Source organism: Chelonia mydas, chromosome 2 (assembly GCF_015237465.2).
Source record: "Chelonia mydas isolate rCheMyd1 chromosome 2, rCheMyd1.pri.v2, whole genome shotgun sequence".
Classification (NCBI taxonomy): domain Eukaryota; kingdom Metazoa; phylum Chordata; order Testudines; family Cheloniidae; genus Chelonia; species Chelonia mydas.
This window is the reverse complement of record NC_057850.1, coordinates 257,079,679-257,101,754: the sequence shown is the minus strand read 5'-3', so window position 1 is coordinate 257,101,754 and position 22,076 is coordinate 257,079,679. Positions and strand designations below refer to the sequence as shown.

Sequence of the window (22,076 nt, the reverse complement as noted above, 5' to 3'; positions counted from 1 at the left end):
CTGTATTACACTACACATCTGTAGTGCCTTTGATATTGTACACCAGGCGTGAACAGGGCCCACTTTTTCATTCAGTTGCTGGCTTAGACTTCATGATGTAAATCCTCTTCTCAAGCAAACTAAAGAGTGAAAGCTTCCATTGTTGTGCTGCTCAGGAACATGCAAAATAAATGTGTTGACCTCTTTCTGGGTAGGAAACTGTTGCTTCATGCTGGGTAAGTGTAATGTGTGGCTTACTTTGTTTCTTCATTTGGGTAGTTTTCAAAATTAGGTAAACAAATGCAATGTGCGGCAGATAATTTTTTGAGTTCCTGTTGGATGCCACTTAATCATAGTGCTACACCTCAACAAGAGATCAAATAAAGGTGTGCTCTTAAATTTGCCTGTGTTGGTGTCCTTATGAATTCCTGTAAGTTGGGTTGTATCAGTGCTTGACTTAGTTTCTGCAGTATGTTTATAATAGGTGTGAACCAAATGATGACTTATCACTGTCTTCATTATTGGGGCTTGACCAACTGAGTGTAAATGGTGGATGTTTCTGAAGTAGCTCATAGGAACATCAAAGTCATCAGCCAGAGCTTGAAACACTTATTGTTATTTGCCACTTTAAATAGCAAAATTGGAAAACATATTCACGTTCTCTATATGTGTATATATCTATCTTCTTACTATATGTTCCATTCTATGCATCCGATGAAGTGGGCTGTGGCCCACGAAAGCTTATGCTCAAATAAATTTGTTAGTCTCTAAGGTGCCACAAGTACTCCTGTTCATATTCCAAAACAAACTCCCTCTTAAAGAAAGGGATAACATTAGTTGAGATACACAATAGAGACGTGATTGGTGCAATGCACACCATGATTACCTTATCTGAACTTGGCCTGTACAACATTTGAAAAGCCCATAGTCGTTGCTATGCAATCTGAATTTTGGTTTGAGCTCTTCTTACTCAATTTGTGCCACTGCCAAAGCTGATGTTATTCCCTGTGTGATACCATCAGCTGTCCCAGATTCCAAGTGTACTCTATCACAAAGATAGTACAAGGTTTCCATCCTACACAAAACTGATGTATGCAGACTCTTGGTTCAGCTACAGACCTGTCAGTGGATCCAACAGCAAGTATGGTAATAAAACCTAGCTTTCTGATTGTATTTCTGAGAAACTTTTCTAAGACCCTGTATTTGTCTTTGTAAAGCATTTCCCTGTGGATGTTAAATATAGCTTGCTCCAAGAGTAAGGCCATCTTTGGCTTGCAAGTTGCAATGTATTTCAAAATCTCAAACTGAAGTCATGTTTAACTGCTCTATAACCGGTATTCAACAAGCTCGGCAAGTTTAAGATCTTCTCATGGAGCATTTTATGGAGCAATCGGTAATGGGAGCTTCTTGGGGACAAAGTGATGCGTTTCCTGCTTCCATGCATTTCACATGAGCAGCAGAGTGGTTGTGTATGTTTAGGAACCCAATTCTAATGGTCTTATACCCACTTACAAGCAGAGTGTCCTGATGACCAAGCTTTTCATGCTTTCTGCAAAGTACACAAGATTTTATCTTTCTGACATGAAAATTATAGCCACTTTCCGACTGTGACCTTTAGCGTGCAAGCTTTATTCTCCCTCTTAAAATCAAATCAAAGTCTGCCTGGCCAAAGCTTCTGCTGCTAAACTTACATGGCTCTAGAAGTTGCTATGTGGCCTATTTCAGCTTGGCTGGAATATTAAACATTTGCTTGCCTTTGAACTACCTGAGTGTAACTAAAAAGCCTAAACCACATCTCTTGGTTCTCCACTCACCATAGACCCCTGATCAGTGCACTAAAAAACACATTCAAGCTGAGGCCCAGCAGAGGTTCTTTCCAGGATGCTATCACCTTCTCCCAAAGCATTGTATTTAGTTGGCACCAACGAGGCCCATTCGTCACCCCTCTGACTAGCAGCTCAGTAGTTCTGCTCTGCTCAGCCCCTACTCCCCTTACCACTAAATTCTTTGGTTCACTACCACTCAGCCCTCCTGGTCACCCTCACCTGTAACTGACAGCTCAGTTTGTTGTTGTTCAGATCCTGCACCCATCCTCCCCGTTCTCATCCAATGGGCAGGAAACCTGACCCTCTTATTTACTCAGATGGTGCTACGTCTTGCCTTGGGCTCCTAGGCAAAGGGGGTTTCCCTAGCTGGGTTGGAAGATCACTTCAAGCTAAGTGACTAGCATGTATGGAAGGTGCTTTTAACCCTGTATGATTATTTGTGTTATGCTGGTATCTAAGGGAGCCCCGGTCATGGACCAGCACCTGATTGTGCCACACCATTTTCCTAAAAGCTGATGTATTTGCGAGTAACTGGGGAAGGTGTAAAACTGACAAAAGTTCAAATAGCCTTTTATCTAGTATCCAACAGAAATCCATATGAAGGGACAACATGGGAGCAATGCTTTCTGAAGAATAAACTTCCCCTCTTTTTGTTTCTTTGTAGAAGAGGAAACGTGCCGGACAGCGTCTTGATGTTTAATATGGCCTTGCACATTTTTCTGCAGGCTTAGGATATTTAAATATCTTTGATAGAGGTTGGTTATATAATTGGCACTTAGCTGATGTTTTTGGTGCCACGTCCAATTAAGAGGAAAGCAGCACCGGGTTTTCTGATGCCAGCCTTGGTAACAGTCACATGATGATGTCGATCAGTCTTTTTAACTTTTTTAAGAATTTTAATTTTGAAACAGAGTGAGAAGTGCTTCCAGCTTTTGGGGGAAAAACGGGGGTGGTTGTTCTAAGTAACTGAGTGTGCGTCATATTATATCTATAAGAGCAAGCCTCTCCCAAACGGAGAGCATAAGAGAGAATGCTTGGGGAGCAGTTTATCACTTAGTCATTCGGCACAGCAGTGGGGCGGAAGAATCTGACACTGCATGTGTTTTATACAAAAGTGTAAAACCGCATAATAAGTACTAGAAGCAGCAGCTGCATTTGTACTGTAGTTGCATCATAATGTTCTCAACTTGCTTAAATCTTCTTATGTTAATTCTAATCAACATAGTAACGTTTTTCTTATCGTACCATGTAGTCCAGCCCACTTATTATCTGCTTCTTTCACGACCTATCTTTTTTCCATTAAATAGCTGAAAATCAAATAGTTAAACAGAATGCTGCTTTTCACCCATTGTTAAGGGTTATTATTGCTAAAGAATTAAGTTAGGCTCGTTTTAAAGCTTAATACTACATGCCTGGTTGTTGTTAGTGCCCATCACTTAGCTACTGAATGAAGCATCACTATCTGATTATAAATCTTGGAACACAGTTAGAGAATGTGGTCTCTTAGATTTATTTAAAGCTTTTAGGCACGTGATTACCTGACTTCTCATGACTTCTAGCTTGCTTAGGCTCCGGTCCTTCCAACATTTAAACACATACCTAACTTCATGCACTTCAGCAGTCTCATTGTCAATGGGACTACTCTCATGTAAGTGTTTGCAGGATTGGGGCAGTAAAGCATAAGCCTCAACATCATTCATTTACGGTAAATGAAAATAAGATGGAGGGTAGCTGTATCATTCCTCGTGGAAAATTGAAAACCCACTTGTACTACAGGCCTCAGTTGACTCTTGGATCCCAGCACTGCAGTTCCTAATTGAAATTACTGGCGAGCTTTGCCTACATAAGAAACGCAGGATTGGGTCCAAAGGGCTGTTTGGAGCAGGGAAAACTGTTTTACAATTAACCCCAAGTCAGAAATTGGGCACTGGTATTAAATGGGCACACTTGCATGGAATCAACATCAAAACATTTAGGGTTGGACTTCCTAAGTGACTTAAGAGCACAAGCTCTGTTGAATGTCAATGGGACTTGTAAATCTAAATCATGTAAGCACTTAAAAATTCCACCCTTAGTACATAGAGAATCTTATTCCCACTTACCACAATTTTCCATTAAGCTAGTTGACATTACAAACTGTTAGCTTTATCTTTTTCTGTTGCAAATGTTTGTTTAAGAGTTTGTATGTAGTGATGTTATAACCATTTTGGTCCCGGGATATTAGAGAGACAAGGTGGGTGAAGTAATATCTTTAAATGGACCAAATTCTATTGATGAGAGAGACAAACACAAAGCTCTTCTTGAGGCCTGGGAAATGGAATATGTCAGAGCTAAATACAAGGTGGAACAGATTGTTTAGTGCAAGTAGTTAACACATACTTCAAGGGACCATTCAAGGTGAAGTGGCCTGTTAACTCCTGTCCAATCATAGGGGGAAAGGAAGGGTGGGAGGGGGGGAAAAAGGCAGTTTGGGGGGTGATCGCTAGTGGGTTACAGATTGTTGTAATAAGATGTAAATCCAGTGTCTCTCTCTATTAGTCCATGATTTTTAATGTCTAACTGAGTTAAGAATTTAAGCTCCCAGGCTCGTGTTTTGAAGGCATTGTGTTGGTTTCCTTGGAGAACAAGGACTGAGTGGTCAGCTATAGAGTGATCATTTTGTGAAAAGTGTTCACCCACAGGTGACTGGGTGGTTTTGTCTTTTATCATTTTTCTGTGAGAGTTTATTCAAGGGTGCAGCGATTGTCTAGTTTCATTGACATAGTTGTTACTGGGGCATTTAGTGCACTGGGTGAGGTCTCATCTTTGGCTATCCCTCGATGCGAGGATGATGTCTGCCAAGGGGGTTCATTGGTGGCTTTTTAAGTGGTTGAGGAGCCCAATTCATGCCCTGCAAATTTTCCCACAGAAGTGACAGATGTAATCTTGGAGGAGACAGAGTTGCTGGCTGGACTTTTGTGTCCTTTCTTTCCTCCTTTGTCCCTAGCCTCTGTTTGCCAGAAGCTGGGTTTGGGTGACGGGGTACGGATCACTTGATGATAACCTGTCTGTTCATTCCCTTTGGGGCACCTGGCATTGGCCACTGTCAGAGGACAGGATACTGGGCTTGCTGGACCTTTGGTCTGACCCAGTATGACCGTTCTTATGTTCTCTGTCTCATGAGCACATCTGTTCTCCTCAAAGTGAGCTGTGGCTTGGTGTATGGTGTGACGCCACCATGTTCTCCCAGTTTGTTGCATTGATGCCTCACTTTTTAAGATGTACTTTCAGTATGTCTTTGAAATGCTTCTGCTGCCCTCCTCCCCTGATTTAACTGAGAGAAGAGTACTTGCTTTGGGAGGCGAGCGTCAGGCATATGTACAAAGTGTCCAGCTCAGTAGAGTTGGCGTTTCATGACCTTTGCTTCTATACTGCTGCTGATGGCTGCAGAGAGAACCCTGATGTTACTGCGTCGGTCTTCCCAGCTGATCCTGAGAATCCTCCTGAGGTAGCACTGCTGGAACCACTCCAGCTGCTTGAGATGTTGTCGCTAGGTTACCCAGGTCTCTCACTCATAGAGAAAGGTGGGTATGACAACTGTCTTGTAAACCAAGATCTTGGTGCCAGTTTGCAGACCCCTGTCATTGAAGATTTGTTTGAGTAGTCTTCCAAAGGACATGCTGGCCCAGCGGATCCTGTATTCAATTTCTGTATTAATGCTGACTGTTTGGGAGAGGTGGCTGCCAAGGTAAGGAAAATGGTCCACGTTTTCCAGGGGTTCTCCACTGGTGGTGGTTTGTAGAGTATGAAGAGTAGTTTGTGCAGGTGAGGGCTGATAGAATACCTTGGTTTTCCCGATGTTGAGGGAGTGACCCAGGCTGTGACAGGCATCTGCAAAAAGGTTTAGGGTACTTTGTATGTTGGCCTCTGTGTGTGTGCGAGAATGACTCTGTCATCTTCATACAGAAGTCAGTGATGCCAATTCTCGTGATCTTAGATTTTGTTTGGAGACGTCGAAGATTGAGGAGTTGATCATCCATATGATACTCAGTCCTGATTCCATCAGGAATGTGGTCATGGATGAGAGTTAGGATCACGGCAAGGTAAGTGGAGAAGAGTGTTGGAGCAATGACACAGCCCTGCTTGACACCAGTGTGAATGATGAATGGTTCGGTCTCTGAGCCGTTACACAGCATGGTGGAAATCATCCCATCATGGAGTAGTCTGATGATGGAAATGAATATTTGTGGCCAGCCAAACCTGCACAGTGCCTTCCATAGGGCATCACGATTGATGGTCAAAGGCCTTGGTTAGATCGATGAATGCTATGAACAGTTCCTGGTGTTGCTGTCTGCACTTCTCCTGAATCTGTTGTGCCACGAAGATCATGTCAGTTGTGCCTCGGGATGGCCTGAATCCACAATGTGATTCAGGGAGGAGTTCCTCGGCAAGGGGGAGGAGGCGGTTTAGTAGGATCTGGGCAAGAGTCTTCCCTGTGATGGAGAGGAGGGCAATACCTCGGTAGTTCCTGCACAAAGATTTGTCCCCTTTCTTAAATATTGTAACAATGTTGGCCTTCTTAAAGTCAGGTGGAATTTCTTCACAGGTCAAGATTTTGTCAAGGAGTTGGCAAAGTTTGTGCTGGAGCATTGTTTCACTGGCTTTAAAAACCTCAGCTGGGAAGCTGTCTGGGCCTGATGTCTTGTGTTTTTTTTTTTTGTCTGGGTGATAGCACACCCAGACTTCCTCAGAAGATGTGGGGGATCAGCAAGCGGTTCCATTGCAGAGCCTTGTGGAATAGACTTGATGGTTTCAGAGTAACAGCCGTGTTAGTCTGTATTTGTAAAAAGAAAAGGAGTACTTGTGGCACCTTAGAGACTAACCAGTTTATTTGAGCATGAGCTTTCGTGAGCTACAGCTCACTTCATCGGATGCATAGCATATCGTGGAAACTGCAGAAGACATTATATACACACAGAGACCATGAAACAAAACTTCCTCCCACCCCACTCCCCCGCTGGCAACAGCTTATCTAAAGTGATCATCAAGTAGAGCCATTTCCAGCACAAATCCAGGTTTTCTCACCCTTCCCCCCCCCCCCCCCCACACACACATACAAACTCACTCTCCTGCTGGCAATAGCCCATCCCCCTTTGAAACCCCTCTTTATAATGCGCATGATAATCAAGGTGGGTCACCTCCAGCACTAATCCAGGTTTTCTCACCCCCCCCTCCAAAAACCACACACACAAACTCACTCTCCTGCTGGCAACAGCTCATCTTACAATGTGCACAGCAATAATCCAAGTTTAACCAGAACGTCTTGGGGGGGGGTTTGCAGGAAAAAACAAGGGGAGACAGGCTACCTTGCATAATGACTTAGCCACTCCCAGTCTCTATTCAAGCCCAAATTAATAGTATCCAATTTGCAAATGAATTCCAATTCAGCAGTTTCTCGCTGGAGTCTGGATTTGAAGTTTTTTTGCTTTAAGATAGCGACCCTCATGTCTGTGATTGCGTGACCAGAGAGATTGAAGTGTTCTCCGACTGGTTTATGAATGTTATAATTCTTGACATCTGATTTGTGTCCATTTATTCTTTTACGTAGAGACTGTCCAGTTTGACCAATGTACATGGCAGAGGGGCATTGCTGGCACATGATGGCATATATCACATTGGTGGATGTGCAGGTGAACGAGCCTCTGATAGTGTGGCTGATGTTGTTAGGCCCTGTGATGGTGTCCCCTGAATAGATATGTGGGCACAGTTGGCAACGGGCTTTGTTGCAAGGATAGGTTCCTGGGCTAGTGGTTCTGTTGTGTGGTATGTGGTTGTTGGTGAGTATTCGCTTCAGGTTGGGGGGCTGTCTGTAGGCAAGGACTGGCCTTTCTCCCAAGATTTGTGAGAGTGTTGGATCATCCTTCAGGATAGGTTGTAGATCCTTAATAATGCGTTGGAGGGGTTTTAGTTGGGGGCTGAAGGTGACGGCTAGTGGCGTTCTGTTATTTTCTTTGTTAGGCCTGTCCTGTAGTAGGTGACTTCTGGGAACTCTTCTGGCTCTATCAATCTGTTTCTTCACTTCCGCAGGTGGGTATTGTAGTTGTAAGAATGCTTGATAGAGATCTTGTAGGTGTTTGTCTCTGTCTGAGGGGTTGGAGCAAATGCGGTTGTATCGCAGAGCTTGGCTGTAGACGATGGATCGTGTGGTGTGGTCAGGGTGAAAGCTGGAGGCATGTAGGTAGGAATAGCGGTCAGTAGGTTTCCGGTATAGGGTGGTGTTGATGTGACCATCGTTTATTAGCACTGTAGTGTCCAGGAAGTGGATCTCTTGTGTGGACTGGACCAGGCTGAGGTTGATGGTGGGATGGAAATTGTTGAAATCATGGTGGAATTCCTCAAGGGCTTCTTTTCCATGGGTCCAGATGATGAAGATGTCATCAATATAGCGCAAGTAAAGTAGGGGCGTTAGGGGACGAGAGCTGAGGAAGCGTTGTTCTAAATCAGCCATAAAAATGTTGGCATACTGTGGGGCCATGCGGGTACCCATAGCAGTGCCGCTGATCTGAAGGTATACATTGTCCCCAAATGTAAAATAGTTATGGGTAAGGACAAAGTCACAAAGTTCAGCCACCAGGTTAGCCGTGACATTATCGGGGATAGTGTTCTTGATGGCTTGTAGTCCATCTTTGTGTGGAATGTTGGTGTAGAGGGCTTCTATATCCATAGTGGCCAGGATGGTGTTATCAGGAAGATCACCAATGGATTGTAGTTTCCTCAGGAAGTCAGTGGTGTCTCGAAGGTAGCTGGGTGATCTTCCTGATAACACCATCCTGACCATGGATTCGCAGTTTAGTCGGCTCTCAAAGCGCTCCTTCCAGCGTTGTTTAGTGGCCGCATTGTTCTTGAGGAGGGTGGAGCCATCCTGGGAACTTAAGGGGGTTGGGCCTTTGGAGCTTGGTAGCTTTTGTTGCTTGAAAGAAGCTTCTCATGTCATCCTGATCTACGAAACCCTGGATCTCAGAGGCCTTCTCTTGCCACCACTTATTTTTGATGTCACATAACCTCCTTTGGACTTTGACTTTGAGCAAGTGGTAGGCCTCATGTTATCATTGGTTAGAGGAATCATTTTGCCAGTTACAGAATGCAGTTCTTTTCTGTTGAATTAATACTAGGATTTCCTTGTTGTTTTCGTTAAACCAGTCGTGGTGCTGATAAGTGGAATATTCTATAGTTTCAGCACATGCACTGTGAATGGTATTTTTTAAGCTCTTGAATGTCACTGATGTTATCAGGCAAGTTAGAGTTTCTCAGATAGCTGTTGCTGGAACGTCTCACAGCTAGCTTGGTCTTGAAGTGCTTTGACGTTCTACTGCTTTTGCTTAGTCTTTGGGTGTTTGTGGTGTGGTGGAGCGAGCTGCAGGTACATGAGTGATCTTACTAATCGATGGTCTGTCCAACAGTGATCTGTACCTCTCATGGCTCGTCTTATATGGAGTCAAATCTCAGGCTCTGACTATAACATAGTCAAGGAGGTGCCGGTGTTTGGACCGAGGCTGTTTCTAGGTGGTCTTAAATTTGTTACTCTGCCTAACCATGGTATTTGTGATGAGCAGGTCATGCTCCACACATTTGCTGAGGAGGAGAATACCATTGGGGCTTACATTTCCCACCCCTTCTTTGCCTATTGTGCTGCTCCAGAGTTGGGAGTCCCATCTGATTCTGGCATTGAAATCTCCCAGGAGGATGAATTTGTCTGCTTTAGGTGTGGCTGTGAAGACTGCATCGAGAGCACTATAAAACTGCTCCTTGTTGTCTTCCTCATCATCAAGTGTTGGGGCGTATACACTGATGACTGTGGCATATTGGTTGTTGCTGAGCTTGAGCCGAAGTGTCATGAGATGCTCCTTGATCCCCACAGGAAGCTCCAAAAGCTGATTGGCGATCTTATTTTTGATGGCAAAGCTAATCCCGTGAAAGCCTCTCTTCAGATGGTGAATGAAGAAGGTGAGTGAGGTACATCACATGTTGTAATAGGCATGTGTAGGGCCCATGGATATTGAAAGGTGTGTTGTGCAGGGTGTTGGTCATCGTAGCAGTGGAGATATGTCTACAGGTTTTGCATCTGTTGTTCTGGCAGAGTCTGGTGCTGTTTTGAGTTGGTATGTCCTGATCTGTGTGGAGCTTGCTTCTAACAATGAGCTTGGAGAGGTTGGGGATTGTTTGAAGGCCGGAAGAGGGGGTTCAGGAAAGATTTCTTTCAGGATGTGGTCCCCATTAAGTATGGATTGCAGTTATTTAATGATACTCCGTATAGATTCCAGTGTGGGGCGGTACGTGACAACTAGGGGTGTGCATTCGGAGGTGGTTTTATTTCTGTATTGAAGCAGGTTCTCTCAGGGTGCTTGGGTGGCTTGTCTCGTGATGCAGTCTACTTCTCTGGTGAAGTGTCCTTGTTTGGTAAAGTCAGTTTTAAGTGTGTTAAGGTGTATATATCCTGGACTTTTTACTCCGAGCATAGTTTGTGGTGTCTGAGTGCCTGGCTGTAGATAACAAATGTCTTGATGTGTTTTGGGTGGTTATTGGATCTGTCCAGATAGGTGTGGTGGTCTGTGCGTTTCTTGTTTATATTTGTCTGTAGGGTTCCATTGTTCAAGCTGATTGTGGTGTCCAGAAAGTTGATGCTAGTGTGGGAGTGTTCTAGAGTGAGTTTAACGGACGAGTGATGGTTTCTGAAGTTGGGTGGAAATCTATGAGGGAGTTAAGGTCATCTATCCAGAGCATGAAAATATAATCGATGTATCTCAGGTATTTCATGGGTTTTGTGGTGCATTTATCCAGAAATTCTTCTTCAAGGTGACCCATGAAGAGGTTGGCATACTGGGGAGCCATTGTAGTACCCACCGCTATTGTCATGGTTTGGACAAAGTGTTTGTTGAATGTAAAATTGTTGTGGTGAGGATGAAATGGATGAGTTTGATGTGTTTGGGGAGTATAGCTGAGGGTTGCCCATTATCTTGTAAATATCTGAGGCAGGCAATGCTTGTTGGTGTATAGGGAGGTGAAATCCATGGTCGCAAGGATGGTGTCTAAGAGATTGGCTCTTGAGAAAAGACCTTATTTGTACATCTGCATCTGTCTACTTTAGGGTTTTGACCTTCTGCCGGTCACTGGAGTATTTGAGTGCTTTCTCTGTAGGAAATGTATAGGGTTTCAAAACCAGAAAAATGTCATGTGATACGGATTCTTCAAAGGGCTACTTTGTGGGCGTGTTCTGGGGCACATCCGTAAGTAGATGAAAACACCGTGTACACTGGAGCCTGCATTCATTAGAATTGCTGATGCCTCAATGTATTTTAAGCAGAGATTTTGGAATCCATCTACCATAGACTGTTTTGAAAACCGAGCATGTAAAATGGGGAAAACCTAGTTTTTCTTAGTTGCTGTTGGATACCACAGATGTGTCAATGTGTGGCCCAAATAGTTAGTTTCACTGTAGGGAGGTGTCAAGTTTTCTTCCCCACTCTGAACTCTAGGGTACAGATGTGGGGACCTGCATGAAAGACCCCCTAAGCTTATTTTTACCAGCTGAGGTTAAAACTTCCCCAAGGTACAAACTTTGCCTTGTCCTTGAACCCTATGCTGCCACCACCAAGCGTGTTAACAAAGAACAGGGAAAGAGCCCACTTGGAGACGTCTTCCCCCAAAATATCCCCCAAGCTCTACACCCCCTTTCCTGGGGAAGGCTTGATAAAAATCCTTACCAGTTTGTACAGGTGAACACAGACCCAAACCCTTGGATCTTAAGAACAATGAAAAATCAATCAGGTTCTTAAAAGAAGAACTTTATTTAAAGAAAAGGTAAAAGAATCACCTCTGTAAAATCAGAATGGTAAATACCTTACAGGGTAATCGGATTCAAAACATAGAGAGTCCCTCTAGGCAAAACCTTAAGTTACAAAAAGACACAAAAACAGGAATATATATTCCATTCAGCACAGCTTATTTTACCAGCCATTAAACAGATGGAAATCTAACGCATTTCTAGCTAGATTACTTGCTAACAGAAGTTCTGAGACTGCATTCCTGATCTGTTCCCGGCAAAAGCATCACACAGACCTACGAGCCTTTGTTCCTTCCTTCCTTCCTTCCTTCCTCCTCCTCTCTCCCCCCCCCTCCCCCCCCCGCATATGAAAATATCTTGTCTCCTCATTGGTCATTTTGGTCAGGTGCCAGCGAGGTTATCTTAGCTTCTTAATCCTTTACAGGTTTTGCCTCTGGCCAGGAGGGATTTTATAGCACTGTATACAGACAGGTGGTTACCCTTCCCTTTATTTTTATGACAGGAGGCATTTTGATTGTAATTACAATACATAGCAAAGTATTCTTTAGCTCTTTCCTCGCTGTTAGTGCTGTAGTGAAGCTGTGGGTCTGTGAATTATCCATATAAAAGAATCAACTGAGCTGTTTTGCCTTTCTTGTGAGCTGAGCCCTTTTCACACAACCAGTTACTTAGTAATGTTGTTAGCAATATATTTTCGAACAGTGCAGTTGCCTTAAACACTGCTTTGTCACCTGGGGTTTGCTTCTTAATCTCTAGTGTGGAAATAATTGTGTGTGTAACCTTTAGATTTTGAAATGGGGGAGGAAATGTTCATTGGCCACTGCTGGTGTGATAAAGTCTGTGGCTTGCTCTTGCTAGGGGAGGAAGCTGCTACTGTATTGTTAATTCAGAGTACATGAGAGCGGGAGGATGTTTATTTAACAACAAAATTTGAGCATTAAAATCAGTGTTGAAAATTGTGAGGCCTCACTGTGTGGTGAATTACTGAGTATTTGCATCTGCTTACTATTTGTTGGTTCCTTCTAAAAGATTTGGAGGACAGGAGGGTTGGAATAGAGAGAAAAAGCTTTGAGTGCAGAGATCAAACTCTCCATACGAATATACAGATACAAGGCATGTGCAGTGCAGCACAAATGATGAGCACAAAAGTAGTAATCTGTTTTGAAGGGTGCTGTTAACTTGTAAGATCAGTTTAAAACAAAGTTAAAACTAGTCTTAGGTTCTACACTTGTCCTGTTTCCCCTGCCAGTCTTTATGGTTTTTAATTTTTTTCTTCCATTTTCTAAAATGAGTTACTCTCTGCCATTGCTGTATGAAAGACCCACACAAACGGGGAAAAAGACTATACGGGGAAACAGTGAAAATGACTGGACACAGTGCTCCTAAATGCACAAAGTAAATAAATGGGGGATATTTTCCAGTGGTCTGTCAATTTACAATAGTCTGGGGTGTTACTTTAACAAAAGTAGGTAAAATTTCAGGCAGAAGTGGTTGTTTTTGATCTTTTCGTACTTGTTTCTTTGTCTTTGAATCATATCTAGCTTGTATGTTGTGTTTTCCACTTAGGAAGGCATAGTCAAACTAGACCGAGGAACAGTGGGTCTTCCATCACTTCCTTTGAGAGACAGATGCAGTGTAGAGCAGTGGCTCTCAACCTTTCCAGACTACTGCACCTGTCATAAATATAAAGGGAAGGGTAAACCCCTTTAAAATCCCTCCTGGCCAGAGGGAAACTCCTCTCACCTGTAAAGGGTTAAGAAGCTAAAGGTAACCTCGCTGGCACCTGACCAAAATGACCAATGAGGAGACAAGATACTTTCAAAAGCTGGGAGGAGGGAGAGAAAGAAAGGGTCTGTGGGTCTGTCTATATTCTGTCTTTGCCGGGGATAGACCAGGAATGGAGTCTTAGAACTTTTAGTAAGTAATCTAGCTAGGTACGTGTTAGATTATGGTTTCTTTAAATGGCTGAGAAAAGAATTGTGCTGAATAGAATAACTATTTCTGTCTGTGTATCTTTTTTGTAACTTAAGGTTTTGCCTAGAGGGGTTCTCTATGTTTTGAATCTAATTACCCTGTAAGGTATCTACCATCCTGATTTTACAGGGGGGATTTCTTTATTTCTATTTACTTCTATTTCTATTAAAAGTCTTCTTGTAAGAAAACTGAATGCTTTTTTCATTGTTCTCAGATCCAAGGGTTTGGGTCTGTGGTCACCTATGCAAATTGGTGAGGCTTTTTATCCAACATTTCCCTGGAAAGGGGGGGGTGCAGGTGTTGGGAGGATTGTTCATTGTTCTTAAGATCCAAGGGTCTGGGTCTGTAGTCACCTAGGCAAATTGGTGAGGCTTTTTACCAAACCTTGTCCAGAAAGTGGGGTGCAAGGTTTTGGGAAGTATTTTGGGGAGAAAGACGTGTCCAAACAGCTCTTCCCCAGTAACCAGTATTTGTTTGGTGGTGGTAGCGGCCAATCCAAGGACAAAGGGTGGAATATTTTGTACCTTGGGGAAGTTTTGACCTAAGCTGGTAAAGATAAGCTTAGGAGGTTTTTCATGCAGGTCCCCACATCTGTACCCTAGAGTTCAGAGTCAGGGAGGAACCTTGACAGCACCCCTTTCAGGAGTCTGGTTTGTCTTGCGTACCCCCAAGTTTCACCTCACTTAAAAACTACTTGCTAACACAATCAGACATAAAAATACAAAAGTGTCACAGCACACTGTTACTGAAAAATTGCTGATTTTCTCATTTTTACAATGTAATTATAAAATAAATCAATTGGAATATAAATATTGCACTTACATTTCAGTGTATAATATATAGAGCAGTATAAACAAGTCATTGTATGAAATTTTAGCTTGTGCTGACTTTGCTAGTGCTTTTTTATGTAACAGTGTTGTAAACTAGGTAAATATCTAGATGAGTTGATGTACCCCCTGGAAGACCTCTGCATAACCCCAGAGGTATGCATACCCCTGGTTGAGAACCACTGGTGTAGAGCATAGGAAAACCAAAGAGAGGCTGGTTCACATCCTCATTTCCTACTGATGAGCAAACTGAAGCTGAGAGGTTGTCACCTGCCTGTGGTCACGTGACAAGTGAATGTCAAACTCAGAAGTCCCTGGCTCCTAGTTCTACGTTTAGACTACAAGTCCATACCTCTCCAAGGTGGCTGTCTCCTTCCTTATGTATGGCAGCACGTGACCACATTTCATTCCTATTTCTTGTTATCTAGGTGTTTTCACGCTCTTTGCTTTTTAATTTTTAAAGCAGCTTTGTTGTTGGTTGAGGTGAGTATTTAACAGAACTTGGCTGGTACAAATAGATGCTAATTGCAAACTAAACATGACTAGCACTTTTTCTGTGTTGTTGCTTTTTTGCAATTTCCGTAAGATGCTGCTTTCCATTTTTGCATAAAAGCAGCAAAGCAATCTAACACACTGGCATTTAGAGGCAAATCTTTGAAAACTGCTACAAACTCACTTGGACATCTTCCCCTTCCCCAGTATAAAAACATTGTAATATAATAAAACCCGGTGAGATCCCATATTTATGTTATAAATGAGGATTAATTTTCACACGAGAAACTGGCAATAAGTTTATGGGATCTGATTTTCATGATGCTCATTATCTTGACTTATTTTTGCATTGCCATGGTAATGGGCAGAGAGTTTTTACTTTTTCCTTTTTTCTATTTGTACCCATAAAAAAGATTAACTGCTCCTTTTCAACACAAACTGTGCTGTGCTAAACCCGTGCCTCCTTTAATCTACCGCTCAGTGGTCCCAGCTGTTCAGTCTGACTCTTCTTTCTGCTGGAGCTTTTGAGTGGGCTCCATGGAAATAGATGACTGACAGGCATCTTTTCATCTGTAGCTGGTTGTATGCACGTAGTGAATGGATACAAGCTCCAGATGGTAGTGCAAAGGCAGACAAGTTATGATACTAATACTACACATGGGGGGTGGGAGGGGAAGAGAGCGTGACAGCTCTCCTATGGTACACATCCTCTACCCCTTTGCTTCAAATGAAACTTCCGATGTCACCTTCTTCCGGCCCGTCAGAAATTTTTGTTCAGTTTGTTTAAATAGCCCACAATGGGAGAATCAGGGCACCTTTTTTCCACTGGAATTTGAGCTACCATCTATTGTCTTTGAAGGAAGTGAACAATGAATTTGGGGGCAGCATCAACGTGGTATTGAGCTCTTGCTCTTAATGGCCTGAAGTTGACTCACTTGAATTGAATAGCTTGCTATCTGTTGGAAAATAATGTGGTTAGAACTTGATCCGAGCCCCTCCCGCCCACACACTTGTTTGACTCTCTTTTTCTAACACCTTCTTTGAAACTTGAAAATGTGTTTGCCTTCAGATTTGGTTGGGTTCCATTTAACAACCCACTATCTCTTTTTAATGGGGCTTGACATTTGTTTTCTTTAAAATCTTAGTTCCCTAAATATAGCCAACGCACATCATTCTGCTATTCGAAATGTCTCGCACACAGCATGAATGTTTCAAAGGTGATGTATTTACAGGCATAGAAAAATAATATGAAACACAGATATTCAGTGGCTGGAAGGTGTGTGTGTGTGTGTGTACTTTCAAAAGCCTCCTTCAGTTTGAAAGTGGTACTGAAAATTGGGAACCAAAACTGATTATCCTAAGCAGTGAATACCATCTGAATGGATTTAGGAAACTTACAGTGGGTGTTCCATAGAAGAATTATCCTCCTTGGATAGAGCGATATGAGGGATGTCATGGGCGGGCAAAGCAATATAATGAAGAGGTGCAATGGAGTGACCATAGAGAGACTCCATGAGCATGACATGAGATGCCTGACGTGACAGGCTGGGTCTGAGACGTACCGCTTTGTAAAGGGTCATAGCGGAAGGGACAAACTGGATGGAATAGGAGGTCCCATTGTCCAGAAGTATAAGATTTTGTTTATTCACTGTAACCAGTGGTGAGCTGGAGCCGGTTCGCACGAACTGGTTGTTAAATTTTAAGAAGTTTTAGAACAGTTTGTTGGCCCGCTCCCCTGCAGGGGGCGCTGAGGCTTTGATGGGCTCCGGCTGGGAAGTGATGTAATTCCTCCTCCGGCCACCGGGGGCGCTGCACTGCGGGAGCCACGTGGGCTGTCGCCTGGCCCTGGGCACGAGCCCTGGTGCTGCTGCTGCTCCCCTGGCCCTGAGGCTCCCGCTGCTGCCTGGTGGGTCCCCAGCTGCTCTGCTGGGCCTGGGCTGCATCCTGCTGCTCTCCCCGTGAGCACCCCCTGCCCTGCCCACAGCCGCACCCCCTGCCCTGCCCGCAGCCAGCCCCCGTCTCCAGCCACCCCCACACCTCCTGCCCGGAGCCAGCCCCTGCCACACCCCCTGCCCTGCCTGCAGCCAGCCCCTGTCTCCAGCCAGCCCCGCACCCCCTGCCCTGCCTCCAGCCACCCCCGCACCACTTGCCTGCAGCCAGCCCCCGTCTCCAGCCACCCCCTGCCCTGCCCGGAGCCAGCCACCCCCTGCCCTGCCCGGAGCCAGCCACCCCCGCACCCCCTGCCCTGCCTCCAGCCACCCCCCACCTCCTGCCCGGAGCCAGCCCCTGCCACACCCCCTGCCCTGCCTGCAGCCACCCCCTTGCCTCCAGCCAGCCCCGCACCCCCTTGCCTCCAGCCAGCCCCGCACCCCCTGCCCTGCCCGCACCCCACCCCGCACCCTCCTGTCTCCAGCCAACCCCGCACCCCCTGCCCTGCCCGCACCCCACCCCGCACCCTCCTGTCTCCAGCCAACCCCGCACCCTCCTGTCTCCAGCCAACCCCGCACCCTCCTGTCTCCAGCTAGCCCTGCCACACGCCCCTGTCTGCAGCTGGCCCCACGTCCACTGGTGCCCTGCAGTTCCCAGGGCAGTAACCCTGCACACCTGCTTCAATGAGGGGGGCAGGGAGCAGCTGTGACCCACACATGTGCACACCCTAGGGTGACCAGACAGCAAGTGTGAAAAATCAGGACGGGGGTGGGGGGTAATAGGAGCCTATATAAGAAAAAGACCCCAAAATCGGGACTGTACCTATAAAATCAGGACATCTGGTCACCCTAGCACTCCCCCAGGGAGTGGCGGGGACCCGCACATGTGAAATGGAGCCCATTTCTAGTTCAGGCCCATTTTTTTAAAAAAGAACTTTAGGCAGGGTTAACGCACACCCGTATTTTCCCGGACAGGTCAGGCTTTTTGGTTTTTAAATCGCCGTCCAGGAGGAATTTTTAAATTCCTCCCGGGAAAATACGGATGTATGGTAACCCTGTTGGTACAAAAAATACATATTGGGGCACATCCCTTAAATCAGAACTTTTTATAGGGAACCGGTTGTTAAGATTTTGGCAGCTCATCACTGACTGTAACACAAATGGTACCTGTCTAGATCTTGCAGCAGTTAAAATGAGGTGTGTGTGTACTGGTTCTTTTGTTTTATCTACCATTGCTGTCGTTCCTTTGTGTATCATGGGCACGAATGGATTTATTCTTGCAACTCCTCTGTGAGGCATTACCCTGTTGTATAGCGGGGGACTTGAGGCACAGAGGAAAGTCACATAAGAAGTCTATGGCAGAGCTGGTAATAAAACTTGGACCTTCTGAGTCCCAATCAGTGCCTTAGCCACCAGACCTTCCTTCCTTCTAATAAGATTTTCTCTTATTAAATAAATCTTGTCTTATTAGCCCCAAACCACTCGGAGTTTATCTGGGAATTTCATAGTTGCTGTCTGAGATGAAACAACTGTCAAAGCCTCTAAGAAAAGGTCGGGAAATAAGGCTGTTTGGCCCCAGCCCTTTTGGGATTCTCTGTCAAAGGGCACAGACTAAAGATTCCGCTCCAGTAATGTGTCACTTTCATGGTCCTCTTCCATATGCACAGAGGATGTACTCAGTGACCACAGACTAGAGTTGCATTTAAGGAAGTAAGGTGACGGGGTACAGACAACTAGGGAAAAGGGGGGCTTAATATCGGGGAAAATTTTTTCCGTACAATGCACTATTTTAAGTATTAGAGACTCATTGCTTTGGTATCTAATCACATCTCCACTGGCTGCGGAATACTCTTCCAAGAGAATGGTAGAAGCCCCATTATTCCTCCAGTCTAGTTTTAAACGTACCGTGACAGTAGCAAATAGTGCAAAAGCGAACAATTCTGCATTGGCAGCGCAAAGGACTACATAACTTATTAGATCCCTTCCATCTCCAGCATCTGATTCAGTTTCTGAGTTAGTGTGAGTGAGAGTATATAAAATGTGCATATATAAGCATAATATTGTAAGTCTTAAGAGACATGATCTAGTGAACTATGCATGTGAGCTGGGAATTTGTGGGTTCACATTCCAGCTCTGGCTTGCTGCATGGCCTTAAAGCAAACTGCCCAGCTCCAGTTTCCACCCCTGAAAAATGGAGATGAGAATGCTTTTTTCATAGTTATTGAGGGTATAGTTGTATGGAAAAGGCTGTGTAAGTGCTATATATTACTGACACAACAGGATAGTGTATTATAGACAGACACTTCTTGTGCAGAGATATTCCAAATGTAGTGTTTTTCTTATTTGGGCACCAGCATTGCTCCCATCCAACCCTCTGGGAGCAGTGTTAAACTGCAGTTACAGATCCAGCTGAATACTAGAGTGGGACTTTTTCCACATTGTGTACAGTAAATAAATCCCATGCTCTGAAGCTGTTCAGGGGAGAAGGAGCTGGTTTGCTCGGAGGGGAAGTCTCCCAGCTCCAGTCCAAAAGCAGCTGCCACCGGTATCACAGACAGAGGTTGTGATATCAAGGTGGGGAGAGAGTAGCAGGAACGTGTATGCTCTTTAACTGCTACTCATACCGTGGCGATGGGCGTGGTGTTACGACCTGAGTAGAACCAAAATTCCCAGCACTGAGTGCAAGTAACGGAAGAATGCGAAGAGCACACATGGTAGGAACATGATGCTAGCTTGTTTTTGTCTAGAAAATATCAACCGGCAAAGGGAACTAGGAGCTGTCCATGTGCTGTGACAGGTTCCCAGCTGAGTTCTCTTTCTCTAGCCACTTTATTTGCTACATCGCACTTTCACTGCAGTTCTAAACAGACAGGAAATCTGCAGTAGTTGAAAACTCTAACTAAACCAACCTAAGCTCTAACCAGGGGATCTCTCCACATTGAAGAGAGATGCATAGCATGGTGACTGGGCAGCATGCCTTCTTCAAATGTGTTTTTTCCCTTAGTTTTATTTTAGAAGAAAGAGTGTAGCAGCAGCTTGTGTTCTTGAAAGCAGAGAACAAAGTGGCTGAGAACATAGTTGCTGTGGTAACAACACAGCATAGTAAAGTTACATTACATGGAGACAAAAATGTACACTTCAGGGCTAGCCAAGGCTCTTTCTATTTAGGGCTTATCAAGAAAATAATATGCTATCACTGCAAAGCTCAAGTGTTTGGATGTGGAAACCTGCAGACAAAATTATTTCCCCAGCAATGTACAAGACAATTCGCAATGAAAAATTGTTAGTCATCTAATCCATGAAGAAATGTTACTTAGCTGTTCTATCTCACTAGTCAATTTAGATAGTGCCATTTGCAGGCGGAGTGTTTATAGTAGTTAATCCTTTCAAGACTGGGCATGTCTGCCAAAGCATTTATTTGACAGTTAAACAAATGTCCATATTCCAAGAGTTCATACACAACAAACGCAACCCGGCAAAAGAGCTAACATAAAAAGTAAAAAGGTCTATTCTAAGTAAATCATATTTTGCATATCTGTAGCGCCTTTGACTTAAGGCTTTCAAAGTGCTTTGTAAATGTTAAATTTCACGACTTCCCTGTGATGTAAGTAAGTAGCAGTCCCATTTATAGACTGGTAAACTGAGGCATAGGCAAGTTCTTTGGTCTCTCTAAGGTCACGCTATATCAGTGGCAGAATTGGAGGTAGAACCTAGGACTCCTAACTCCAAGTCCCTTGAAGTAACCGCTAGACCAGTGACTCTCTGTACCCCTTTCAGGAGTCTTGTCCGTCTTGGCTACTCCCAAATTTCACATTACTTAAAAACTATTGTATTTTTATGTCTGATTTTGTAAGCAAAATGTGGAAAATTTGTTTACTTTCTCATTTTTACCATATAATTATAAAATAAATCAATTGGAATATAAATATTATACTTACAGTTCAGTGTATGGTATACAGAGCAGTATAAACAAGTCACTGTATGAAAATTTAGTTTGTACTGACTTCGCTAGTGCTTTTTATGTAGCCAGTAGTAAAACTAGGCAAATATTCGGTGAGTTGATGTACCCCCTGGAAGACCTCTGTGTACCCCCAGGCGTATGACCCCTGGTTGAGAACCACTGCACGAGACCACACTCCAATAGTGATGGCTGCACAGCCATGCAGGGCAAATTCTACTAAATGGAGCCAGATGAATAGAAGTGCACTACTTGGAGAGAGGTTTCCAAGTGGCAGCCGTGTTAGTCTGTATCAGCAAAAACAACGAGGAGTCCTTGTGGCACCTCAGAGACTAACAAATTTATTTGGGCACAAGCTTTTGTGGGCTAGAACCCACTTCATCAGATGCATGGAGTAGAAAATACAGTAGGCGGATATAAATACACGGCACATGAGAAGATGGGAGTTGTCTTACCGAGTGGGGGGTCAGTGCTAACGAGACCAATTCAATTAGAGTGGATGTGGCCCATTTCCAACAGTTGATAAGAAGGTGTGAGTATCAACAGAGGGAAAATAATTTTTTGTAGTGACCCAGCCACTCCCATTCTTTATTCAGGCCTAATTTGATGGTGTTAAGTTTGCAAATTAATTCCAGTTTTGCAGTTTCTCTTTGAAGTCTGTTTTTGAAGTTTTTTTGTTGAAGAGTGACCACTTTTAAGTCTGTTATTGAGTGCCCAGGAAGATTGAAGTGCTTTCCTACTGGTTTTTGAATGTTACAGTTCTTGATGTCTGATTTGTGTCCATTTATTCTTTTGTGTAGAGACTGTCTCGTTTGTCCAATGTACATGGCAGAGGGGCATTGCTGGCACATGATGGCATATATCACATTGGTAGATGTGCAGGTGAACTAGCCTCTGATGGTGTGGCTGATGTGGTTAGGTCCTATGATGGTGTCCCTTGAATAGATATGCGGACAGAGTTGGCAATGCGGTTTGTTGCAGGGATTGCTTCCTGTACCAGCAATGCCCCTCTGCCATGTACAACAGAGGAAATGTTCTCCTTCTGAATCGGGCAATTCTGTGCCTAGCTACCAACTAACAAGATTTGCACAAAAGTGATTGAATCTTTAACCAGATGTTCTGGCCTCTCCAAAAGACAGCAGTAAGTGGATGGCATAATTGTTCTCTTATGCAAAACTTAAATATTCCAGAATTTAAAATAACTAGTGATGGAAGCTGGATTCTTGGTTAATATGTCAGATACTGTAAAATAATGGTCTTTTTTTAAAAGCT

The 22,076-nt window shown here is 44.0% G+C and overlaps 1 protein-coding gene across 4 annotated transcripts in view; it reads left to right on the top strand.

Moving 5' to 3' along the window:
* CCDC12 (coiled-coil domain containing 12) overlaps window positions 1–22,076 on the top strand; it is an 83,022-nt gene that overhangs the window by 3,422 nt on the left and 57,524 nt on the right. The window contains exon 1 of one of the 4 annotated variants that reach the window (XM_043541723.1): window positions 9,765–9,788. The exons of the other annotated variants lie outside the window; for them this stretch is intronic. Within the exon in view, the coding sequence (XP_043397658.1) occupies window positions 9,780–9,788 (9 nt within the window). The 5' untranslated portion in view covers window positions 9,765–9,779. Of the gene's footprint in view, window positions 1–9,764; window positions 9,789–22,076 lie in introns of those variants that run through there. 4 annotated transcript variants of the gene reach the window in all.